General features: G+C 36.0%; 1 protein-coding gene across 4 annotated transcripts in view; it reads left to right on the top strand.

The window, feature by feature from the left end:
- ZNF385D (zinc finger protein 385D) overlaps positions 1-27,583 on the top strand; it is a 423,315-nt gene that overhangs the window by 356,215 nt on the left and 39,517 nt on the right. For all 4 annotated transcript variants that reach the window (XM_062607166.1, XM_062607168.1, XM_062607170.1 and 1 more), the window contains one exon: positions 8,767-8,929. In XM_062607166.1, the coding sequence (XP_062463150.1) occupies positions 8,767-8,929 (163 nt within the window). The remainder of the gene's footprint in view (positions 1-8,766; positions 8,930-27,583) is intronic.

Raw genomic sequence — 27,583 nt, 5'->3', positions numbered from 1 at the left:
ATTGTATTAACTTGTTTGTAATTTCAAATATAGAGTTCAATAGTACTGAACTAATAGGAATTTAAATGTTCACCTTTTAAACTTCCCCTGTTCTCTGTAAAATTTCTTGTAGTATCTTTGTGCCTCACCACTATTCTCTGATGCTTTTGGTTCAGTCAAAAAAGTCTGAAAATCAGAATTCAATGAGATTGCTATAATGCATGTAAACACACCAAAATGGTTTCCCTGGCAACAGAAACCAGGTGAAAACACTCAGACGAACTATGCTAAGCTAAACCCACCCACTCAACTTTCTCTGTTCAGTTCATAAGCTGGATCCTGAGGGAATCAAGTGTTTTATGCTCACTTAGTGTAAAGTTTCTAAATGAACTGAGGCTCTGGGCAGGTAAGTGTATGTGTACACCCTTGACTGCCATTAGCTGTTGTGAACTGTGACAAACTGAGATTCAAAAAAAAGGTGTTGGCTACATATCCACCACTGTCATTACATTTTAGATGACAGCAGAAAATACTGAACTTTTCAACACTATTTAGAAAATTAGTCTTTAAAACAGTTATTTTAAATTCAACAGCATCTGTTGATTTTAAGTAAACCTTGTTTGTGTATAACCTGAACATTGAATTATATTCACATTATTAAACTCATTATTAAGTAAATCACAACCCTCTTGAGCTTATTTTCTTTGTTGTTTCATAGATAAATGTATGCCGGCTTTCACTTTTAGTATAGCCATTATTGACATGCTATTCAAAAGGTGTTAATTGAAACAATGAATGTAAGATGTGCATCTGTTGCTCTTGGAGGGAAGCTGGGGTACATTTGTACAAAATTATAATGGCATATATAGTTTGCTTAAGTTCTCAGCCCCAAATATGTCAGTTCCAAATTCAAAACTGGAAGCACATATGTTATATTTACTAAACTGAATTAATACATGGTTTATTTTATCATGTGTAGCACATAACAGTGTGTACAGATCGACCTTCTGTCTCACTCTGAGATTAATCTGAGATGAATCACTTTGCTAATCTGAATGATAAAAAATAAACAAGTTTAATATTTTCTTGGAATTCTGACTACAGTAAGATTTACCGTGGGGAAAATAAATGATGCTGCCATTTAATACAGTAAAGATGGCATTAAATGTTAAAGTTACTTTTGTTGATATCAGTTTGCAAAAGAGAATGTTTCATCCCCCTCATCAAAAGAGCTCCCTAAAATGCAACCATTATTACTATGGAAGCCAGCATGTAAGAATTTCTAGCAGCTAGAATTAATAACCTTGTCAAAATGAGTTAAAAACTGATTTCCCAATTGCTGTTTAACAATATAACTGCTTAACAATAAAAATGATAAAATATATGATAAAGTAAATAATCTGTTTATTGAATTTCAACATGCAATGAACTTTTGTTGTGCTATATGAAGTGCTGGTGTCCTTAAAAAAAAATGCCAGGTATGGGAAGAGATTACTTGAGCTATCTTGCCTTCACTATATTTTGACACTGTGTATGTCTACTTAGAATGCAGAGTGAAGTATGTTATACCTAGGCGAGTTTTGTATTTGCTTAGATCATTTCAGATAATGCCATACTTAGTGGCAGCGAACAGCCCAAACTAGATGTGTGGTCATAAAGATGCTGTAATGTGGGACAAGAAACATCAAGTAGAAAATTTTGACTTTCTGCATCTGACCAAGATAAAATAGCTTTTCCTTTCCATAATGAAAATATGATACTTCTTTCCATAATGAAAAGGAAATTGATTTTACTATAGGATGGATGATTTTGCCGTAAGAATGGGATGAATGCCAATCTCTCACAATGTGATGCAGACTCCTGCCAGGTACAGTCTCTCACCATTATATAAACGGCTCTGGAAGAAGCCCAAGCATGGGGGAGTGGGATGGAGCAGCTTTGTGAATGCAAAGGAGCTAGTGAGCTCAGAAGGCACCCATTATCTCTCATCCTTGAGTCTCAGTGATCCTTGAGTTCATGAGTGTATTGAATAAATGGTTTTTGAAGGAGAAGAGGAAACAAAGTTTTTCTTTACATGAAAAGAGAAAATTGAATACATGGGATTTGATATGCTGGGACATTTAATGTGTTCTGACACAATAATGGAGAAATGCTTTCTTTTCTGCAGAAAGGTCCTTTTTGGTACTTGCTCTGTTATTGTGCATTTGGTTCTAGGGAAGGGGGCAAATTGATCAATCACAGTTTTGGGGGCAAAAGCCTTCTCTCAGAGCATATCTGAAAGAAGTAATATTGCACACATCCTTGGTGTTTTATACCACAGTTACATCCCAGTGCATAATGTAATTAGACCTCTGGTTCTGTATTACACAGTAGTGTTGATGATAGAGTTGCACAAAAAATTGAAATGACACATTTGAGAAGATAAAGGTAAGCATAGCAGAAGGAAGATATGATGACAGGCAACATTTATCTGTACTGTAATTGACTGCAGATTGAGTTTGTATGTATCAGACAGAAATCAGGATTCTCTTCTTGTTCAATATGAAGCATGTCATTGCGTTGACATTACCTTTAAAAATTGCATTGCATGTCTTCACTTAATCTTCTGCGAAGTTTTGTTTGTCCCTTGTATTGTGAGTCTGTGAAGCTCTGGTGAAGTTCATGAAATTCCTCTGTTTTCTAGAAAGGAAGCGTAGGACTTGTTAGTCCTTAATTCCCTGTGTGTACCCACTGGGCAAACAAAACAGTAGGCCTTCTAAGAAGTTATTTTTGAAAAATTAAAATACCCTCAAATAAAAGGTTATCTAGTAAACAGAGTAAATACATGTCAGTGTGACTGCATAATCCTCATATCATCTGGTACGGCTCACAATAAAAGCCCTGCCCTAGGCAGAACCAACTGTTGGGTGTCTCAAGGCTGTTAGACTTTCTCTCAGTAAACTTCTCCAGTTTACTTACTGGAGAAGTTCCATAGAGATCAGCTCAGGTTATGTAAAGAGCACATGCCTGGTAGTCTACAGATGTCTCAGCTGCATACGGCAGCCTTCCCTGAGCAGTGCTGTCATCACTGACTTGCAAGGCTTTGGAATCATTAGAAGTAAGTATGATGCTTGTTCCAAAAATAAAACATGTCTTTTGATTTTCTACCACTTTCTTTTGTGCTTAAAACATCTGTAAAAATGTATTTGAAGTACTTACTGACAGCCCAACTTCAGAGGTTGAGACAATGTGTAGCGTAGGTATCTCGTAAACAATTTCCCTCATTTCATCAAGGATAGGAGCCCTCTTGGCTTGCGCAGTTGTGTATGATTGCTTTCCATGTGTGCTCAGCTCACTGATAGTGTTAGTTTGAACCTGGAAACTTACTGGTTTTAGAACTTTTTAGTCTGGAGGATCCTGACATTGGTTGCTGATGTGTTAGCAAAAATTGCTGTTTTACTCGGAATAACAACAGAGGTGATGGTAGTATCCAGTAGCTGGTAGGAAAGAAAGACATGATGTGATCTACTGAAATCTCAGACAGACAAAAAAAGGACTTTTCAGCCCCCTCATTTGTGGCTTTCTAAGGGTGCAGACAGAATGCAGCCTTGCTACTAACTGGTCGGATGACAGCACGGAGTAGAGCATTCTCCACCATGAACAGCTTTAAAATACATTGTAAGATGAAAAAGACATGGTGCAGGATAGTTGGAGTGAATATTTGTGAGGAAGACTTGGTGGAAAATATTCACACCACTTTTTTAAAAATGTTCTTTGACCTGGCTTTTACTATGAAGGTATTGCCTAGAAGGAATGCATGAGGCAGGAAAACCATCTCTAAGACTGTAATATGAGGTGGATCAGGAGAGATAAGGGAAGGATAGAAGATGCAGTGATGTGAAGCTGAAAACTCTCTGAATAGGAAGAGAACTCTTTGTCTCCATGTGAAAAATGAAGCACAGTGTTTTTGTTGGGCCAATGCCTAAAAACATAAGTGAGAAGACACATGATTTGGTGAAGTACCTTAGGCAGGCATGAAGACTTCCATGTAGTTGTAAGCACATACTATCTGGATTGTTTAAAATATTTCACCTTTCTCATCATACTTTATATATTGCAATTTGTTTGGTAATATCATGCCCTCATGGTAATTGTGGTACAATATTGCACTTGAGCTGATTTTTGACATTAAGGTATATAGAAATCTTTATGGTATGTGTATGTGCATTTGTAACATATGGATATATATACACACCCAATAAATCATTATATAGACAAATGCATTTTTTATATTCTAACAATTTGGGAAGGTTACAAAATATAAGGATTAGAAAGGTCCCTAGCTATTCAAGATAGATACATGGAATCAGTGGAAATTATGTTTTGCAAAAGAGATGCTTAATTTGACTTATACCATTCAAATAAGCAGGACTACATTACAAATAACCTTGAAAAGTGATTTGCTGTTTAGACATCTTGTCATTTCCTTGAAGTAATTCCCATAGACCAAAGTTTGTTTACATGTAATTTGCAGGATCAGAGACCTCAAAATTTAGTTAAGGATCCTCAAGTTTTCATCTTCAAATATGAAGTAATAATGTACCTTTTGGTTTCTTGTTAGACATCTTTTTCAAGAATAGATACATTTTTTTAAAGTCACTCTAATATTGAACCAGCAATAACTGACATACTCCTCATGCTTCTTCACTGACTGGCCCACATGTTTAGCTGACAGTGACTTGTCTTCACAGTGCTAGGATTAATTCTTTGTATCAAACTTGGAAACTATGATGTGAGAAGCAAACTTGGAAACGATGATGAAAGAAAAAAGTAAGCACTTTCTGAAGGTATTCTTCTAATGTGTTCTTTTATAATCATTAAGAGAAACAGAATTTAATATTAGAGGGGGTTTAGGATGGCTGATTACAAAGTGTTCTGTAGAAATTAGGAATTTTTTCCTTAGGATTGTCCAGTATCTCTTTCATCTGATTTTACATCAAGCAGTTGTTTGTCAAAAGGGACCGTCTTCCATCAAGATGAGCAATTATAAAAGTCAATACCGCTTTTCAAAACATGGAATGGGAAATCCTCCTTTGATTCCCACTGGTTTCTATAGGTATAGAGTTTCACCTGTAACCTCTGTCCATGAGCTCATCTGAGCACAACTTCTAGCTCAGCTTGGTAAGGTAATATATGTATTATCTACTTGTGTTTTGCAACTGTTGGACTCCCTCTCATCTTTCTGAAGGGGTACAGTCTATTCACTCAGTTAAGCATCATGGTGGGCACCAAATAGTAAGGCTAACGACTTTTATTTTTCTCTCTCAATATTTCTTAATTCTGAATGAAAGTTGGGAATAACTGCATTTTATGATCTGTTATTTTTGTACTTAACCTACAAGTAAATACTGGTTAAGCAATGAGTTTTATAAGTTAGAAGTAAATGCCATTTAAGCAATGAGGATAATTGCAAGAATGCAAAATAATGGCTGCAAGAAATGATTCAGTGAGATACCATACTTTACAGTGCTGTGCTGAAAAAGATATTTATTAGCATTTTTTCCATTTCCTCCTACAAGGGAAGATAATGACAGACATTTGGTTGGGGTTTTTTGGGGGTTGTTTGGGGGGTTTTTTTAGGGTTCCAATTCAGTTGTAGAAGTTCAGCCCAAGTGTCATGGTTTAAACCCAGTCAGGTAATTCGTTCGCTCACTTCCCCCCCTTTCTTGCCCTCCCCCTGCTCTCGGAGGGATGGAGAGGAGAATCAAAAGAATGCAGCTCCCACGGGTTGAGATAAGAACAGTTTAGTAACTAAGGTATAACACAAATCACTACTGCTACCACCAATGATAATAATGATAAAGGAAATAACAAGGGAAGAGAATACATCATCTCACCACCAGCCGACCAGTAACTCGCCCCCCCCCAGCCCGACCAAGCTCTGACCGATACCTCCTCCAACCCCGCAGTCTCCCAGCCCTTCCGGCTAACTCCCAGTTACATCCTGGCCATGACGTGCTGTGGTATGGAATACCTCTTTGGTCAGTTTGGGTCAGGTGTCCTGTCTTTGCTTCCTCACAGCTTTCCCTCCTCCCTGGCAGAGCATGAGGCTCACAAAGTCCTTGGCCAAACCAAAACATCCTTGTTATCAGCTCTGTTCCCGAGCTGAAAGTCAAAACACAGCACTGCACCAGCTACCAAGAAGGGGAAAAATGACTGCTACTGCTGAACCCAGGACACCAAGCTTATTTGGAGCTGCTTAAATGCTTAAGAGCAATCTGTGTGCTCTTACATAGAACTACCATTAACATGCTAGCTGTAGTTATATTGAAACAAGCTCAGATTCATGTCCCCACAGAGGACAGAGATTTAAATGTTGAAATAAAAAAGGCATAAAGATCATCTCTAAGTATAGGCTGGGTAAACTGTCAGTGCTTTGTGGAAAGTGAGTAATGGACAATTCTGCATAGCAGCCATTGTACTTGTAAATTTGAGCAACATGTTTCTACTATGGAGCAATTTCATTCATATATTTCAGAACATTGAAAAGGTCACCAATTTCTACATAGACCCTTGTTGTATAAGCCTTGTACGTCCAAGATTACTTGAGTTGAGGTGTGTGAAGTTGTAGCTGCAAGAATTGGAAGGGAAGTATGGATGCAAGAGGCATAAACCTGGGGTGCTTCACCAACCATTTTGTGAATAAAGTTGAGCTGTGTGTCAAACTGACATGAGCATTCAGTATTAAGGACCGTGTCCTGACTACCTTTTTTATACTTGAAGAATTACACTGTTAAGAAGAAGAAGTGCAGTCAGATTCTGGAGCTGACTGATAATTAAATTTTACTAGAAACGGTAAAAATATTTGACATGATAGCAACATGAGGATGTACTGTATAATGTCATTTTTAATGCATCATCATAATTTGACACTGGTCTTTCAGTTTAACAGTAATTAATATCTCTTGATTGTTTCTATTTGGCTTACAGTATGTCTAATGTTATGTGTTGGGAGCTGTGAAAGGTGCATGATTGTGCTGTTTCTGTTCAGGTTGTATCTAGTTAATAACTTCACTGTCCAGTGTTCTTTCAATAAGGGTACCTAATACAATATTTACATTATTTTAGGTATAGAGAAACTGGCTTTTCAACCAAACTGAATGATGCATCTCAATATACAAGAAGAGCATATGCATGTGTGAAAATCTATGCATGTGTACATTGATTTAGACAAGTTCTCTCACTTCTTCCCTAATCAGCTTGAGCTTCTCAAATCTCAGGCATCTGTAAGGAATCATGGCTTTCATGAAAGCTGGAAGTCATAAATCTCAAGATGCATTAATATGCACTCTTATTTGACACTCAGTAGAACTTCCTGTCACTCCCAAATTCAACATATTAAATAACATTAAATGAAGGTCTCATGACTAACAGATGCCAGATAATGCAGGTTTTTTCTACTCACATGAGTGGCTTAGTGAGTCAAGTAGCTGTCATTTTATTCCTTTGATCCTTTGAGTTTGTAGCCAGTAAATTATATACGTGGGTTTTTTCTTATTATTTATTCTACAACAGAAAGCATTTACCTTTCCTTTATGTTCTAAGTATCTGCTATTCTGTTTAATGCCAGAAGCAAAATGTTGACCTTTTTGGGTCCTTGAGCTGATCCAGCATAGTTGCTTTTCATTTCTGCAGTTCTGTAGTAGCTAGATTTTGACTATTTTTCTATAATCTTAATTTCTCATTCAAGTAAGAAAGCTGTTACTTTGAAAACTTTGAAGCTCAGCAAAAAAAAAAAAAGGAATTTTTGAGGTTGTTAAACTTATTAACTAGAAGACTTTCTTTTAAGATTTTAAATAATTATGAGAAGAAATAAACTCTGAATATTTATACTAATGCCAGTGAGTTTTGTATAAAGTTTAATCTTTACTTCAAATGCTATTCTTCAAATATATTTTCAACATAAATTAAATGCAGGAAAGTTGGTATTAACTCTTAGAATAATAAGGATACTTTCCAAGTAATACATAAATCTTAATAACAATATACATACGAATCTATTTTAGCTTAACAATATCAAGTAGCCAGAATACATTTTGGACTGTGACAGGATTTGTGTGAGCTTTCTCCTTTAAAAGGAGATCTTGGCTTTGAATTTCAAATATTTTTGTAGCAGGTGAACAAAAGTGATCTTTTTTTTTTTTTTTTTTAAGAAAGCCAGCTAATTGCATGTCTGCCTCATTCAGTTAAGTCTTTGGTGACGAGCTTTCAAGAGAGCGTTTTATGTTTTGCTTCCTTTTGTTTGGGCTTTAGTTTTAGTTTGGGTTCTTTTGTGTTTTTTTTACTGTCAGTCTTTGCTGAGAAGTTCCTGATACCACTGTTAAGAGTAAACTGTTCTTTGAGGGAAGCTTTGACTAAATCTCTAGTTTGAAATAGAAACTGGAAAAGTGCAAAGCTAATGGGAGGAGAGTGCCTTCTTCCCCATTGCCTGAGAGTTTTTTGTTTTTTTTAATGTGAAAGCAAAAGCAGTCTTGACAGAAAAACTAATGGTAGCATGGTAGACTAAAACAACTTTATTTTGGTAATACACTGTTATGCAGTAATACTATACTTATCTATTTGGGGTGACTTGAGTATTTTTTCCATTGTTTTTCAGGCATCATTCTAAATATGATTTTCTGTTTGGTCACTACTTGGATAATGTGAATGGTACCCATTATTGAAAGGTAGTCTGTATTTGTACTAATACAGAGAATGCCAGTTTAGAAATGAGCCTGATTGCATGGTTCATTTTGTTCTCCTTTGTAGAGCCAGGCTGCGGCCCACTACAAAGGCACTAAACATGCCAAGAAGCTCAAAGCACTGGAAGCCATGAAAAATAAGCAGAAATCTGTTACTACCAAGGACAGCGCAAAGACTACCTTCACTTCCATCACTACCAATACCATCAATACCAGCTCTGACAAAACAGGTTAAGCGACAATCTTTGTTGGTTTTGTTTAGCTTTTTGGTTTGGTTTAGTTTGGTTTCGTTTTTCTTTCTTGTTTAATTCCATGTCTGTTTGGTTATGTGCTTGCCACATCAATTCATGCTCGATCCATCTTTCTGTGTGATATTGATTTGTTTTAGTCCTTTCAATAGGCTGGTGAGAGTATGATAGTCATGACTGATTTCTCTTAGTGAAAAGAGGCTTATCATTCTTTTAGGCCAGAATGCAATACTGACTTGATTAATTTTTATAGTGGCCAAACTATTACATATCAACAGATCTAAACCTCCTAGTCTGTATGCAGTATCTCTCCATAAATAATTACATATGGCACATTTCTTTTGACCACAAGCAAGTAGTAAATTGCACTACTTGTGTCTAGAAGCCTCTTAAAAATCATTATGAGTAAACCCCTAATTTTCATAAAATTTGAACATTGCATTTTTTTTTTTAAATGGCTATTGCATGGTTTTGAGTTGGAAAATAGCTGTATAACCTCTATTCCACACAATCAGGTAAGTGCTATTGTTGCCTTTTATTCTGCTTAAATGAGTCTTCAGACTGCAAAAATATTCTTTAAATTATTGTATGGGTGAAAGGTACCCCTTTGCAAATAAAATCTATGTGAGTATTTGGTAAAGTCAGCAGGATTTGATCAAGCTCACAGCTTAAATATGTGGTTACTGTACTGGAAATTTCAAAGGAAGGTTGTAAGTTCACTGAAGGGTACTCTAGTATATGACAAGGTACCACGGTTCTTGTGGCTGAAGGGATACAGTTACATATTTAGTCACAATCAACCCTCCTTCTCCAAACAAGCTAAAACCAGTCATGGCAAAAAAGCCAAAGCTGTGAAACAACAGAACCTTTCTACCGGTGCTGGAAAATACTCATTTGGAACTACTTCTGATGAGTAAGTTTAGCATCATAAATAGACATGCACTAACCAATTACAGTATAACAAAAAAGTAACTTGCAGACATGTGTAGTACTTTCCATAAGATATGTCTTAGCTATATTAGTTATAGACAGATTCCTGTATGTCTGTCTATCTAAATAGCTTTGTTCTAGTACTTTATTATAGACAGCATATGTTTTTGTGGAGATTTATATCCTATTTATAATGGGATGGCTTCAAAAACCAATTGGTACATTGTTTCCATCTTTGTTACAAAAAAAAAAATCCTAAGTACTTTTGTTTGTATGATGAAAGAAAGTAAGTGAAGCATGGGAGAATGGGAATGCTGTCAAAAGTTATTTATGAAAATATACGTTTCTAAACTTACAAATACTTTTTAAAAGTTTCTCCTGCTCTTGCCTGTTAGCATGTTCAGTGCAGAAAGGGTGATGTTGGATGGAAACAGTGATTTATTGTTCATGAAACATGATCTAGTGGTTGGAGAAAATAACAGAAGAAAAAAGAGGTCTTTCTAAGCTTTAAAATGTATTATTCAAAAACTTTTATCTTATGCTGTGTAAGTTTGAAGGTTTTTCCAAGGTGCTTAAATCCAGTCTGAGTCTTTCCATCGGGCTTTGATTTAGATCCCTGGCAAGATGTATGAACTGTCTTGTATCCAAGGTCAGTAGTACAAACCAGTTTTTGTATCAGTATAAATAAGAAAACATAAAAAAATCTAACAAAAGCAATGGCCTATGGAGGAGTTTCCTCAGCTTCACACATTGTCTGTGACTTCCTGGATTAATTTCATAGAATGTGTGTATACATGTATGTATGTACATGTATACATATATGTATTCTATGTTAGATATATTGACCTTAATGGCATTCTAAAAGACACATGTTAATTGGAAACAACCAAAATCTGACAGTTTCACAAAATACTGAGAAAATTCAACTGCTTGGCAAAAGCCCTATTCAACTGGTGATGTTCAAAGAAAGGCAGACAGTTCAATCCAAATACAGTTATTACAGGTCAGCATTGATATGAGTGACAATAGAATAGCATCCTTGGTGTAAATTATCCTTTGTAGATTGAAGCATGTATGCATAGCAGGAGGGGGAAAAAAAATTTGGGTAGACAAAAGGATGAAATTTTCTGTTAAACATGACATGTTAAAAATTTCATAAATCAGATTTTCTTTCCTTTCCAGTTGTTCTGTGTCTTGTGTTTCTTGATAGAACTTACGAGGGCAAAATGATTTCTGAAATCCAGAAGAACATCACAGTGTAATGCACTGTGTGAATTTGCACATTTGTAAATGATCACTGTAAAAGTTAAATATTCTGATAGTCTTATGAAGCTCTCAGGTAATAGTCATACTAATGATTATCATTCCTTAATTAATCTTTCATAACTAGGAATAAATTCTTTAAGTTAGTAAATCCTTGCATTTATGATAGTTTGGTACAGAAGTGTTTTTATACAGTATTTTGAAACTTACAACTGAAGATTAATACTTGATCCCAAATGCATTGAGGATAGGGTCATGTTCGTATCACCTCCAATATATAATGTACAGCAGTGGTTCAATGGTGAATTACATATCAGTCACAGCATATTGCTCAGGACTTCAGTGCTCTGTTTCTGTGTGCCCTTAGCAGTATCAGCAAACAAAATGTCATCAGGAAATCTGTAGTCCTATGCAACGATGATTATGAAAAAAAGACCACACAGTATGCAAACTGATTCAAGAGTTAAAGCAGTGATTTGTTATGTTGCTTATTCTGGAACTATTTTGTTAGACATGGTGCCAGCAAGTGTTACTGCAGTAAATAACGGAGACAGAGCAACCTACAGTGTAAGCAGACTCCTTAAAACCTCTCATGATTCCTGGTGAATCATGTGATAAGGAGAAAACATGAAATAAGGGCTCGTTTTGCTCATTCTGGGAAAATTGCTGTTTTATTTTTTTACTCCTTTAAACAAACTTTAAGAATTATTACTACACTTGAACTTATGAAGAGTTCATAACTCATGAAGAGTTATGCTGTCAGCCACATAATGGACAATGCCATTCTTAACACGTGGGAACTTTGTTACAAATTCTATTATTCAACATCATTTCTGGTCATCAGATGAAACTTGCTCCTGAAGTAACAATTTCAGTCCAACTGTGACAATTTTAAAATGGTGAGCAGGTGGAGGTATAAAAATGGAAGGCAGAAAGGAGACGGAAATTGGAAATGATGTGCCAACTCAGGGTAACCTTTGAAGGAGGAAGAAAGAAAGATGGCATGAAATGGAGAGGTTTGGGAAGAGACGTAGTTTGGAAGCCACAAATACCGCAGGTTCACAGAATTTCTGAGGTTTTGTGAAGGCACCACAAAGGGACATCTGGAAATTGACAAGGCCTCCCCTGCAGGTCAGAGCAGAGTCAGCAAGAGCAGGATGCTCAGTATCTTCTACAGTTTAGTTTTGAACAGCTTCACAACTTTTGCTGGGCAGCAGTTCTAGTGTTTGACCACCCTCAAAGTAAAGAAGAGTAAAGAATTTTTTAAGTGAGAGCTAAGAAACTGTAAGAAAAAACACAAATGAGCTCAAAGACAAGAACTAAAACAGGAATGAGTAAAACTTATTCAAATCATTAAATTCTGCTAATGCATGGCTTTAATATGTTTGCACTGGTTTCCAATCAGGCAAATAACATTGAATTTATGTAACATGCTCTATGGTTATGAAATGCATTTTACATGCAATTAAAGAATTAAAGTTAAAAAAATTAAATGGCTGGTAACTGACAGAACTGCAAAACTCGTTCTCTTCCATTCTAAATTCTTGTTTCTTTATGTCTTTCTGTTGAAACAGGTGGCAAATTCTGAGTTTTTATTTCAGAGCTGGTTTATTCTTTTTAAGTATACTTCAGGCCCTGTTATATACTGTCCTTCTCCTAGGATGGTTGCCTGAAGGCTAGTGAGGTCTCTAACTTGAAACCCGGGTGGATAGAGCTCGTTTAGCCTTGTAAGGCCATCCATCTAAGAGAAGGACACTAACCAAACCTACCACCTGAGGACTTTGCTGTCACCATCCAAGCTCGCTAGGCCCTGGCAGATAAACCTCAGGTGTAAAGGGCCTGTCCAGTTCTGCGCACGCTGTGCCTCACCTAAAAAATCCACTGCACAGGCCCGAAGGGTTTGCCCACGCTTGCAAAGCCCTGTAGCGACAGGCGAGGGATGAAACAGCACGTGATGGGGTGCATTGGAAGCCGCAGACCCAACCCTGCATGTGGGCGGTTCAGGACATGGGTCGCTTGAGGCTGACCCAGGAGATGACAGTCTGGTTCGGCAGCATCCTGAATGACCAAGCAGCCTTTTTTCAGGGAGTCCCGCACTGGCCTTTTTAGTCATCAGCGCACTTGCAGTAAGTGTGGGTAAAACCCTTCCCAAATCTTCATTTGCAAAGTCAAGCCATCATCATCATCATATGCTGTATTGTCTTTGTTTATTGGGCCTTTTCTAATCCCTCCATAGTACATTTTGTCACCCTTCCAATCTTTAACTGTGCTTCTGTGGGGCGACTGAGGAGTTTACAGATACTGGGAGTAAAAGCTAGTGCAGATCTTTTGCCCTAACATCAGCTTACACTGGAGCTGAAAATGGTCTGCAGATACATAAGGAGTGGTGAATAACGTGTTGTACAGTATGCAGGATGTCTTATGCCATTACTGAGATGGAGAATTCAGCTTTAAATTAAAAGGGGGTTTTAACAAAATTAACTCAAACTGAGCTGCTTGGGCTTTTCATCTGTGCTTTTGGTTTTGTTGAATATATGAAAGAGAAGGGCAGAGGTTATGAAGTGTGATATTCATTGAGAGCCAAGGTGGAATTTCTTTGACCAGCTATAGACATATATATTGATGCTAATTGCACTGGCTTTTCTTTACTGTGAGAGGAAATCGTGTCAATGGAGTCTAGGGCACACTTCATCTTACTCTAAAGTAAACATCTATAATAAATAAGATGAATCGTGAAAACCTGAAAAAAAAAAAGTATAAAGCAATGCCTGTGGTGGCTAGATGAGCTATGAATTCCTACACTGGTACCTAAAGTAGCTAGAGACCAGTTTCAACCTCAGTTACCAAATTGCCCTTTCCTTCAGTGTGTTCAATTTTTTTCCATATGTATTGATTCATTCGAACTGAATCATGAGTTGCACTATAAGAATTTGATGCTTAGTGTTCAAAATAGGAATTGTATTAATTAATTTGGAATGATCGCATAACAAATTACATTAGTTTTCTCTGTCATGTGGAAATTTTAATAGGCTTTTGAATAGTTTTTAGATTTCCCACCGATGAGAACTTTCTTTTTTTGTTTGTTTTTTTAAAAAGCATGAACCTTTTTCTCATCTATTTTTTTTTTAGGCATGGAAAGAAAATTACTGCTTAATAAAGGTAGACTGCTGGAGTATGTATGGTTCAGTATTAAAATACATGATATTCAACTATAGGTGTTGAAGTGAACACTTCCTATTAGACCAGTGTGTCTCTCTCAGGTCTCAAGTAAGGAGTCCATGGACTCTTCGCTAGTAGTCAGTGTGTGCTGCTTTATTTAGGATTCAAAACTTCTGCTCTAAATTGCGGGAAAAAGGTTTTAAATGCATTGCTCAAATGAAAACTTGGTTATAGGGATCTTTATAGAAGGGTGACATATTGATTGCTACTACAACAGTTTCATTTAAAAAATATGAAGAAATATTCTCTGAATATATTTATATGAATATATTTCTAGGTGTTTGCAATATTTGCCCTTCCCTGTTAAAGACAGGTAATTAAATGTTGTCTTCTCCAATGTCATGGATTAGCACACCTTGCTGGCTTTGTTTTATCACTTAGATTGTCAAAGCTGTCAAAATTGTACATTAGCTCTGTACATATGTGTATTTGTGCAGTTCCTGGTTCAGCTCCAGAACCTATAACTGAAAGGAAATCCCATTTGAAAATGAAAATTAGTTTCCTGTTATCTCTGCTTTCCTTTTATTTCCACTTTCATTTTTATCTCCCTTACATTCAGGTTTTGAGCTTTGATTTATCTATTTGTTTATTTATTTAATTGCTATAAGCGTACATTTTGTTAATGGCTAGGCTTTAAGTTGTATGAGTGCTTCTGTATACTTAGAGTTATTGCATTATTTCTAGTGTTGCTTGGTATAGCTGCATTATTTTATCGTCCACTCTTATTTTGTTTAATCCTTTGTTCTTAATGACAAACCACCTTAACTTTCCCTTTCTTCAGGAAAGCTGAGGAAGATATGTTGCTGTATACATTAACATATAGTTAATTAAAAGTGACACTGCCTGTTTATTACCATTTTTACAGATAGCAGATTTTCTTGTAATCTTTTATAACTAAAAGAAATTCTGTTTCTAATCATGATACAAATGTCAACTGTATTTAGAATTCAAAATAGTATTTAATAGTATTCAAAGTCTGCTAGTGGATGCAGAAACAATTGACTATATGATCCTAGTGTGCAGTTTGTTGGTACAGTTTACACTGTGGATACCCTTATATATATAATTATTATATTAAGGGTGTTTAAGAAGAAAACTGAGAGCAGTCTGTTTTTATAATTTAGATGTTGTTTTGTTTCCATATGCTTTGTTGTATCATGTGCTTCTATTTTGGCAAGTGATTTCTTCAGATCATTTCAGCATTGCTTAGGGCACAGCAGAATTAACAGACTAATTCTGGGTATAGGTTTGTGACATTCTGGATGTAAATGGATTTCCTTTACACATCAAACCAGAACAATGACCTTGAAGCTTGAATTTGTTAGGATTTTTATTTCGCATTAACTCGTCTGAGATATTTTGGGTGGACCATTCCAAAATTGCAAGTGTGAAATAATTGCTCAGTAATTAGCACAACACAGATGGATTTCAGAGCCAGCTATAGGACTTCATGGCTTACTTCCCAATTACCCCGTTCTGAAAGTTCAACTTTTTTAACTTCATTTAATGAAAAACCTTTAAAAGAAACTATAGTCTGAAAAAGATGTTCTCATTTTATGATTCTTTTCTCATTTGCTTGGAAATTGGAAATTACCGATTCACAGCTATCCATTCTCTTAATCACATGCTTGGGAAATTCAGCCCAAACCAGTAAAATTTAACCGTGCGACAAACTCTCACTTTAAATCATCTATGCTTTGACTTTTCTGTACTTCAGACAATCTGTGGCTAACTGCAGCACAGAATGTTATCAGCATTCCACAGACTGTTGTACCAATTTTGCATTAGAGCTCAATGGTAATTTGGAAGACAATAGCTTCTCTTTTGATCTCTGTGTAGAACTAGGGGGTTTTCTTTCTTTCAGAGTGTAACTAAATGGTAATATAAAAATTACAGTAATTTATGTGTGCCTCAATTGATCATGAATGTTCAGTAAAATCCGTCTTTGCTTGCATCTACGTGTGCTGAAAGCATGGTCATATGAGCACCATGTGTTTCCTATGCACCCAGCTGCTTTTGATTGGGATTGCCTTGACAACAATTTTATGCTTGAATAATCCTGCAGATAGAAACTGCTGTCAGTCACAACATCTGATCAGCTTATCGGATCAGTATGGAAGTCCACTACAAACAGTGGTATTGTTTCTAGGTCTAAAAAGCATTTTCTATTGAAACATTAAATAGGGCCTTTCATGGTATCTCAAGGAGATGTCAGCTTGGTTGCTGCATCCCCATAGTTGTAACTGCTAGCAACTTTGGGAATAATCTGTTTATCAGATACTCATTTAAAGATTATTCTCCAGTATTGCTCTAAAAACTGGATCAAGCACTGTAGCATGTATCTGCTTAATGACTCATCCTTCGTGATGTGTTTTGCTGTTTTGTTGTTATGCTGGGGATGGCATTGGTGCTAGCTAATAGGACAGGTCTGAAGGCTCCACAATTCCTAGCCGCTGGGATTTTAAAAAAAAATGAAGTATTGCAGTCCTTGATCCTTTTTCAAGTTTTTATTGTAAAACATCAGTCTCAGAAGTTTGTTACTATTGTAAAATCGTTTATTTTGTCAGTTTATGGGCTAATATGGAATGCAGCAAAAGCTTTTTGATCCAGTGCTGTCAGATAGGTAGTCAGGTTTTGTGAGTCTGGGATTTTTTACATGAGGAGGCAACAGAAAAGTAGGTAGGTCTTCATTTCAGTGATCCATGTTTCTTCAAGCTGACATTGTATTGTCTGGACAGTGTAGAAATAGGAAGTAGTTGTTATCTGTTTGAGGATTGGTTTAGCTTTGTGTGGGACATTTCTAAGGAAAAGGCAACTTCATCTCCAAAGACGCTTTACAGCTTGCTTAGATTTTCTTTTGTTGTTCATGTCATGTTCTTGCCATGCCGAAACGAAGAAAGGAGAGTGAAGATAAGAATGTGAGTAAATTTACTGTGCCCTTACAGTACCATTCAGAGTCATGTAAAGACAACTGGAGCTGGAACAGTTGTATTAATGAACATAGGGGTATCTGCTTTACCAAGACTATTTCATTGGCCATTCATGTTACAAGAACTCGGCATAGCAGAAGTAGTAATTTCTATAAACAGACTATCCTACTTACATCTAGTAAGTGTTCTCAGAAACAGGCCGAAACTAATTACTATTCAAAACTACTGTAAGAATATTAAGAACAATTTTGTTTTGCAAGTTATATTTATTCTATCTTCTATTTGGTATTCCATATTTTTCAACAATGTATTTGAAGTATTAGAAGACAGTGATTTCTTTCCTTAGCTGGAGAAGTCTCATAGATGAAATTCTTTGGTACTATGTCATTCCTTTGCTAAAATATACCTTCCACTTAACTGTATTAATGGAGTTAGGCTTTGCAAATATTCATTTTGTGTTTGATCCCAGTCAAACAAAGATAACACAAACTATAATATCAGGCAGGACCAAATACTTTCTCAGTTCCCACCATTGTCCCCCTTCTTACACCTAAAAAAGAAAAAAAACAAACAAACAAAAAAAAACTATTGTTTTTTAAGGTTTGCTGGCACTGCAGTTGTCACATAAATAAGCCTAAACTCATCTTAACCTTAGTAAGCTATTTTCAGTACCAGCAAACATCAGGTTATAGTGAGACAAAGCATATCTGTCACTGCAGTATCTGTTTGAGGGCAAAAGTAAACACGCGATTGGTCTTCATGCACTTGAATTCTGTGCTTCTTAGACGTCCGTTTTCCATGTACTAAATGGCTTGCTTTAGGTAATTTAGGAAGGCCACACCTATAACTTCAGAATCGGTATGCTAGGAGTCTCTTATTCTCAAAATCCATACAGTTTTTCAAATATCTTGAAGAATTATTGTGTATTTATAATTTAATTTTTGTGCATTCTGTACTCCATCATGATGCATGAAATAGCAGTCGTCCAGTATTAAAACACTCGTTTTATGGAATTGCTATCAAAGGAGCTAGAACAGTTTATGTAAATTGTGTAAATTGAGAATATTATTATAGGAAACAAATGAATGCAAGATTAAATATCATCATGGGGATTAAAAAGGCAGTTTAAAGAGTAACAGTAGCCATGAAAATGTGTCTGATAGATTTGATTTGAGAAGGGGAAAAAAACTACTTACTTATGTAAACTTGATTATAATGTTGATGTTGAAAGCTTTCCATGGTAATGGTAACATTAAGTGTATTTAACCACAAGTAGGAAATTAGACCTCAGATCAGGAAAAGTTGCTTTTTTAAAAAAAAGATTTTTTTTTTTTTTTTTTTTTTAAGAAGAGCAGATAAAGACCTTTCTGGATAAACTGTTCTGGTTTTCTGTACTTTCTAGACACTGTAGAAAGTCCAGAGGATTAGAAGAAACTTAATGTTGTGTCAGTATTCACAAAAGGTAAACAGGATGAAATAAGTATTTATATGTCTATCAACTTGACACCAGTCTTGGGAAAGATAAAGCAACAGCTGACAGGGGACCTGGGTACTGAAGTAAATATACAGTTGTATAATGACAATGAATACGAATTGATAGAAAGTTAGACTTTCCTACCTAAAATTGCTTTTATGACATTACATATTTGATTGGTAAAGGATAAGCATGCTAATACTTTGTGTTTGCACAGCTCTAGAATGTGGAGAAGTTAAAAATTATCTAAGCTATTGGAATGATACAGAATGAATATGGGACATATTAACTGGACTTGCGCGTGCTAATTATAGCCCTTGGAATGCAATCCACGGTACGAGGCACAAGTTGGTGTAGAAATTCTTCAGTGAAATCCTTTTGGAGTAGTGTCTTAACTTCAGTCAAATCTTACATCATCAGTTGCCTGCAAAGAATTGTAGATTCTTTGCTAATTGTGAATTGAACAAAAACTGGAGTCCTGGGCAAGTAATAAAGATGAGCTGGAGATTCATTGAATCAAATGTTTTTAAGACAATAAAATGTGTCATTCTTGGGAGAGAATAATAATTTATTGAAAAGTTGTGGGACTACATGTAAAAATGAAGATGACTTGGGACTACATGGTTAAATATCAGGACCAGGAACTAATGATGTTTCCAGAAAGCCTTGTGAAAAAGCTTTTTTTTTTTTTTTTTTAAGGATAATGGAGGAATGTAAAGAGTTTTGTTTCTTTTAGTACTTTAAATTAACTCTATTATCTATTTTCTTTGCAAAGAATATCATAAAATTGAGTGGAAACTTAGGGAAGATCTAATACAACTATTTAGGAAGGGTTTAATAGCAAAAGACCAAATGGGATAGATGCATTCAAGTTCACTACTTTATCAAAGGGAACGTGAGCAGTATTTTGATTACAGTCTATAAAAATTTGCATTAAAACAACAATCTAATAGTAAAACAACACCTAGTAGTTGGGAGGTGTAGCAATATCCAAAGATTTCAAGTTAAAAATAGCTTCATTCCACAATCAAGACAAAACACGTTTACACTGAGAAGGTTTATAATATGTACAAAATCTCATGTGGGATTCTTACAATCATTTGACAAAATGTATTGATTTGACTCAGGTGTTAATAATGGAATTCCTCTGGACATTATTCAATATCACATCAGAGAAAACTGTGGACATACTGTATTTTTCTGGTTTCAAATACATTATTTTCCTGACTCCTCCCAGAAAAACGTCTCGAGGCTACAGAACTTGTGTATTACACATTTGAGGTTTTCTTTAATGAAGTCCTTTATGCGGCAAGTTTAATTAGCTGCTTAAATTTAAATATGAGAGCGATTCTTTGATTTCAGTCAAACAACATGCATTTTCAAAGCTGAAGGATTGATTCTTGAAGTATGTCCTGCCTATGTCATAATATTTTATCTTTCTGTGTTTTGTGCAGGATGGGACAAATGAATAGTGCTTGATTATATGAAGCCCTAGAAAATTACAATTGCTGGTATAGGTTTGTCTGGATATACAAAGGCTTTATGGTGCAAAGCTGCCTATACCCAGTCTCAGTCTCCTTACTTATGTCACAAAACTGACTCCAGATAATTAAAGATGGTTTATTTCTCTGGAAAAGTAGCTTCTTTTTATTATTATACCTGCTGTAGTATTTTTGTTCTCTGTCACTACCAGAATTTGAATTGAGAATTAAAATTCATGTTTTAATTCCCAAGTTGTATACTTTCAGCCATTATTCCTACTTCTTTCAATCAGAATATGGTACTTTCCACTTGCTTGTTCCGCCTCTGATTAGTTTTAAGCCCTACAGTAAACATTTTAGAAGATTCAGAAGGATCTGCTTATTGAATCTAGTAGATCTGTACTGATTAAAGAACAGACAGTAGCATTACTTTTAGTAACCCGTGTTTTCAGCTAAGCATTACAGAGAATGCAAATTTTAAAAATTAGACTTTTTTTCATCACACTTTTCCATTACCTCATTGCTGCTTGCACATAGCCATTTTCTTACATTAGAGCACTCCAATGTACTTTGTAGTTCATTCACCTTATCAGAGGAGTCCTGAGACAGCTGCCATGCAGTTTTAATCTTTTTTTAGCTACGTTTTACTTTTTACTGTTCCTGGTTCATTTTCTGCTCTGCTGATTTAATAGCTGCAAGTTTCTAGCATCATTTTAGCAGATCCGTGTGAAAGTTGCTTCAACGTATTACCCACTTTAGCCATCTAGTCAAATTTGCTTGTGGTAGTTGTCCTTAATAAACAGACATTTCTCAGTAGGAAAAGATGGTTACATTTTTCCTGCTTTCAAGTATAAGGAAATACGACAGCAGCCTTTAATGGCAATACAAAGGAAGCCTGAAACACGTTGCAGATCTTGCCTGCCTTTAATGGCAATACAAAGGGAGCCTGAAACACATTGCAGATCTTGCCTAACAACCTCATCATGCTTTTCCTGCACATGCTTCCTAGTTCTTAGTTCCTTGTAACAGACACAAGGCAAGGGCAGTGGTTTGGAGAAGGGTTAGTGTGTTATCTCCGTCATAGAGTATGACTAGTGTAAGTGAGCTTCAGCAGCACAATGTAATAGATCATTAGTGGAGGGGGACACCTCTAATGTGTGTGCATGCATAGGAGTGACAATGCTCACAGTGCTTGCGAGCATGCTACTTGGTGAAAGCTTCTGTACAAAATCAATAGCATGGATGGCAATATCTCGCAATGTGAATCAGCTCTTTTATTTCAAACTGCTAAGAACTGGAAACTTTTGACCCAGTAACAATTGCCTTCGTGGCAGTAAGCTTATGACTGACACTTCCCTCGTGAAAATACACACACATTAGTCCATCTACAAGAATATTTTCTGCAAGCACAAGCCAGATAGCTGCTTTTGTTTAAATGTAGATACATTCATGCACATTACCTAGATACCTGGATCGTCAGATACTGATTTACGAAGATGAAGATGGGAACTAAAAGAGCTCTCATTTCTCTTGATCTTTTCTCACCAGCTGATGATCTGTCTCATCAGGTTTGCCAGCCTGAGATACTTGTGTGATGAGTTCTGCAGCTCCTGCTCCAGGTATCAACAGTGAGCATGGTAACTGCAATTCTGAGTGGAGAAGGTGAATTATGCCCATTATGAACAGAAGAACAACATGGAAACTAATGGAGTAGACATAAATTTTATACTGACAAAACTGCTGCCCTGTTGGATTTAGGGGTCCAGCCTCTGTTTGTGTGGGGGCTGCATCTCCTCTTCATGTTTTTTGGCAGATAACTGAATGCCTTTTTGAGTCAAAGTCAGGGCACTCATTGAAGGCTCGGGAAATTGTTTGAAAGGCAAATAACTGTCTGAATATTCACACTACGTAAGGGTACTTAACTAATGTGTTTGACTAAATTTAAAGAAAAATCACCAAGCCTGCTTCTGCAAATTTAAACCTTTAATCATCACTTTTTTTTTGTTGAGAAATTTTCATGTTTCACTGCACAAGTGTGAAGTTCTTGTTTGTAGTTCTGTTTTTTCTATGCCAGGGGGTTCTTCAAGCTGTCCACTGTGATGGCTGTTCACAAATACTGAGTTGCTACTGGGTAGCCTTTTACTTTTCCAATGGTTTGTCTAGCTCCAAGTCAAGGTCCCTGCTTGCCCTCTATCACAACTGTGAAGATGGCTTCGTGATTACGACCTGCTTTTTGTTTTAAGCTTTCCACAATTGCTAGCTAGCTTTAAACAAAGGAAGAAAATAAATGGAGTTTTGAATTGGCCCACTCCCACTAATCAGCATTAACAGTGTGGTTGTCAACACTGCAGTGCTTTGTGTTACATTTTTGTCCATTGGTAATAGTCTAGGAGAACCACCTGTGACTGGAAATCTGTCTCATTGTTTCCTTCAGATAATAGTCTTTCTAGTACTTTAACAAGATTTTTAAAAATGCAGAACTTCTTTCCAGGACACTTTTAATAAACCCTTGAAATGAGAATACTAGGGGAAAAAACTAATTATGCAAAGGGGAGGGGTGTGTTAGAAAAAATCCAAGTGTTGCAAATACTAATCTGGTTCATCCAGAGCAGGTCAAAACAACAAGCCACAAGCAAACAAGTAGGGAATCCAAAAAAAACCTCAAATGCAAAACCTAAACCAGAAAGCTGGAAAGAACTGTTTCTTTTCTGCTCTTGCACAGAGCTGTGCTCCTTTAAGCTTAGTGCTTTTCTCTTCCTCAGATACTATAGACACTGTTTCTAATCAAGATGGCTGTCATTATGGAACTCACGAGATATATTGCTGACATTTCCAACCTTACATACTTGGGAGTGCATTTATCTTCCTTTAGTAGTGTGTCATCATACTCTGAGCTACAGCTATTGTGTGCACGCTTGTTTTGTGGTTGGTGGGGAGAGCTTTCAGTGGCTGAGTTCACCCTTTTACCTGCTGAGTCCTGCAGTACAAGTTTGAAGAACATGCTTATGTTTTTCAAGGTCATTACTACATTTACTGCATGTTTGAGCAGTCTCTGAATTGAGAGACAAGATGTGATATTTTACCAAGGTAAGGAAGTTCTGTGGTACATTTGATGTGGGGGTTTCTTATTGGTTCGTTTAGTTTAGTTTTAAAATATTTCTCTGATTATATGAACTGAGCTGTGCTTTGGCAACCTATTGTTTGGGTTTTTTTACTCAGATGGAAATTATAAGAAATAACATTCCATGGAGGGGAAGGGGGATGGTATTGGAACAAGATGATATTTAAGATCCCTTCCAACGCAACCTGTTTATGATTCTCTAATTCAAATAACATTTATTATTTGGAACATTTCTTTAACCTATCAGCTAGAGGCTAGTGAAGCATCAGTGTGATAGAGACAAGATTCCTCTCTTGGGTCTCTAAGGGAATGAATAATTCTGATGATAGAGAAGCATAGGACTTCATTAGCAGTACAGTTGTATACAGCTTCTTTTGTTGTTTTCATGCTTCAATTATGGCAAAAACCTGCTTGTTTTCCAGGTCAGACGTGCTTATCAATGTTAAACACACAGTTTCCATGAAGACTTTTAGGGTTTAGCTAGGGTACTGTAGCTACCTGTCTGTCTGGTATTTATATTTCTTTGTTTGGCATATTCCACAACAAATTTTAGTCTAAAATCAATCTGAGGCACTTGATTTGTGCCATACCTTCTGCCAAGCCATGAGTATTTCTGTCTCCATAGAGGAAGGGACTGTTGCCTCCCTGGGGAGGATTGCTTATCAGGCCTCCCAGATCACAAAACTAGCAACTTCAATAGAAGGAAAACAGAACTGATACAACATAGCAAAGTGAATTATCTGCTTTAAAATTATGCTAACAAAACATGCTTGTTTCCTTCTATTCAGTCCAGTCAGGTAAGCTTACATAAGGCTATGAACATGCTTTTCTTTGTGCTATGAACATGCTACTCTTCAGTAGTCACATCTTTTGCATTTCAAAAATTGCACTATAGATAGTTAAAAATATTTATTGTTTGAATAAACTACCTGTTTGCCGTTGATACCAGGAATGGGAAATGCTCTCTGAATGTTTAAGATGACTGAGGGCCTGGCTTTCCAGAAAGTAGACTCTAGACTACGCTAAGTATGAGCATGACAAATATTTATCTCGAGAACTTTAACATCTCACTTAGACAATTAAAATAAATTGTATTACTGTCTGAGAATACACAAGAGATTGAGACAATTGATTATAGTGTGCTAAAATTTTGGCAACTCTTTGCCTGAGTACAAATAGACTTGTATTATGACACCTGGTAGCACCTGTTTTCCAGCAACTTGTTTTCAGTGTTTTGTTCTGAGTGCATTAATGAACATATTTATATTCTTTCAAATATTTATTTATTAAAATAGTGTCATGTCCACTGTGAGGGTGGTGAGACGCTGGCACAGCTTGCCCAGAGAAGCTGTGGCTGACCCATCCCTGGAAGTGCTCAGCGCCAGGTTGGACGGGACTTGGAGCACCCTGGTCTTGTGGAAGGTGTCCCTGCCATGGCAGGGGGGTTAGAACTACATGATTTTTAAGGTGTCTTCCAATCCAAACCACTCTCTGATTCTGTGAAGCTGAGCTGTAATTATTATATAATTGCTGATAAATGCTGGGTCATGGATTCTACCCTCTGTACATCAGGGTTTTGTAAATAGTTTTTATAATGGCTCCTAGTCCGTGGGTCTCTTTGCACTATGACTGTACAGAGTGATTTTATTGTCTGTTTATGTTGCAAAATTTTAATGTAATTTGTGATAGTACTTATGTATCCTCTGAAACTTCAGACCCTGTTTCTTCAGGCAAATCATTACAGCTGTATAGTGCTGTAGTAAACCTGGCAGCCAGGTTTATTATACTTTATGCTTGTAAACATTCTGACTGTGATCTTAGAGTACATAGGGCTAATGAATTTTCATGAACAAGACCTCTCCTAAGGAGGAAGAATTTGTTTACTGTTACATAAAATAGAGATCACAACTAAGGGAAGTTATTTACTTCTGTTTAAAACATCCCACCACAAACAAAATACCATAACAATTTTTGTCTCTTAAAATTTCTGAAAGGACTGAATTGGTTCAATTTTTCACGTGGTCTGTCAAGCCACTAAGATCAGGAGTGATTCTGACTGATGAGTAGTTATCAAAACTTGTATTAGTGAAGGGCTGGATCAAGAGAAGAAAGGGTAAATTCAAACAAAAACAAAATCTTTGTATTTAAGTAACAGCAATTATTGGAGGTTCTGCTTGTATTAATATTGTCTGAGCACATTATAAAGCATTTGTCATAGCTAATGCATTCCTGTCAAATCAAGCAATATTAAAAGAGCTCTTTTATAATGAATATTAATAAAAAAGACAGCCGTAAGTGAAGTAAATTATAGAGGCATGTAAATGTAGCATTAACTGCTACAGCAAAGTTGTCTTCTACTGTAAATCAATTTCTTCCTATAATGTTAGTAAAAAATTAGTCCACTTGGTAGTCATCTGCAAGTTGGTAAGTGGTGATGTGAGTTTTCAAGTACTTTGCTCATGTGTCTAGCTCTAAATTAAAAGTCGTATTCAGGAAAATGAGTTTACAGTCTGTGCTCTCAGCTTATCGACTGTGCTATAGGTTCTCCACAGTTGTCAAATTCTTGTTCACACATCAGAACATCTGTCTTCCATGCAGCCATCTATGATGATTTAGGCAGGTTAGCAAATAAGTAAAAGAATTATGCCTCCACACCAGAAATAAGATGCATGAATTTAAGTTTTAGCTGTCTTTTTTGATCCAGTTTTTGAAAATGTCAGTGGAGTTCTTTGGATTTTGTTTGTTTGGTTTTATTTTTTTTTTTTAATTCAAGGTTTTTTGGTTTTGCCTTTCAATGTAAACATACACATCTGCATTTGTGTTAGCATTTTTGCATTGATCTCAATTTTGATGTGTCCTGGCTTGGATTAGGAAGTGAAAGCAGGATTTAAGGATTATATGCACGAAGTTAGACTTCGTAGTTTTACCACTGTATTGTTTTTGTTTGTTTTGGGGTTTTTCTGTTTGATTGTTTTAGGGTTTTTGTGCCTTTGTTTGTTTGGGTTTTGTTAGCATTAATTAGCAACTGAAATCCAAGCCATACCCTTACAGGAAGATACTTTTAGAGAGAAATTATGGTTGTTATGTGTGGTCATTATTTGGAACTTTTTTCCCTAATGCCAAAACTCAATTCAGAATCTTAATAAATACATGATCACTACAAAGACTGCTTCAATTAAGGTATAATAAAATAAAATATCATTCCTTATTTATAGTGGTTTAAGTTGAAATCAAAGATATTTTTCTTATTGTTAATGGGTGAACACAATCACACTCTGGGAGTTTTGAAAACAATTGCCACATGTTGTTTTTGTTGTTGACATCATTGTCATTATTGTGCTTCGATGGCTAATCTTTTATAAAAAGGAAAAATGGAAAATCTCTAAGATAAATGGTATTAATTATTTTGAACTGGTAGTAGTATTTTGCTTCTATGTAACGCTATGTCTGAGGAGCATTGAATAGAAACAAATCTGTAGCCTATTTTCCAGATGAGCTAGTATGGAGCAAAGGTACTGTAGAATTTGATAATGTAGTGAATTTCTGTCTAGTCACAAGTCTTAGGTATTTGAAGGGTGGAATTTCAGCAGCTAAGTCTGAACTTAACCTTAAATTCTTAAAGCTTGTGCTCATCTTTTGTCTACATTTCTGAGTCATCTCAGTTTTAGCATTTAAGTTCCCCTCACTGGCATACCTTGAGTCACCCTTTCTTTCTCATATTTCACAGAATTCAGCAATTAAGGATTCATCAGAACGTTTACAATTAATGTTGACATACTTTTACATCATATCTGATATTTAGCTTATGTAATGGTAAGAGTGTAACAGTCAAACAGCCTCTTGGAAATAGGTCAACAGCCACTTACAGTTGTGCAACTGTTCTAATTTATCTACACATATAAATCCCAATAAAGATTTTTAGGTCAGTCACTTTTCAAGATCACCTTGGTTCATGTACCGTTACCTCTCAAATGTGAAACATGTATTTTAAAGCCAAACAAAGCTGAAAAACATAATACTTTACAACAAGCTGTTTACATCTTTCAATCCTTCATCAACAGACAGTTCTTCGACATAATCAGGGTTTTTTTTTAAAGGAAACAGCTATAAGCAAGGTGAAGAAGCTATAAGCATAGTTTATATTTTACATACAGAAAGTTATGCTCTGTATACAGCTATGTCTACAGACAATTATTAATCAGAACAATATGTTAGTTT

Source organism: Pezoporus occidentalis, unplaced genomic scaffold (assembly GCF_034315485.1).
Source record: "Pezoporus occidentalis ecotype Australia unplaced genomic scaffold, CSIRO_AGI_Poc_V1 ctg120, whole genome shotgun sequence".
Lineage (NCBI taxonomy): Eukaryota > Metazoa > Chordata > Aves > Psittaciformes > Psittacidae > Pezoporus > Pezoporus occidentalis.
Note: the sequence above shows the minus strand (reverse complement) of the source record. Positions and strands in the feature narration are given on the sequence as shown.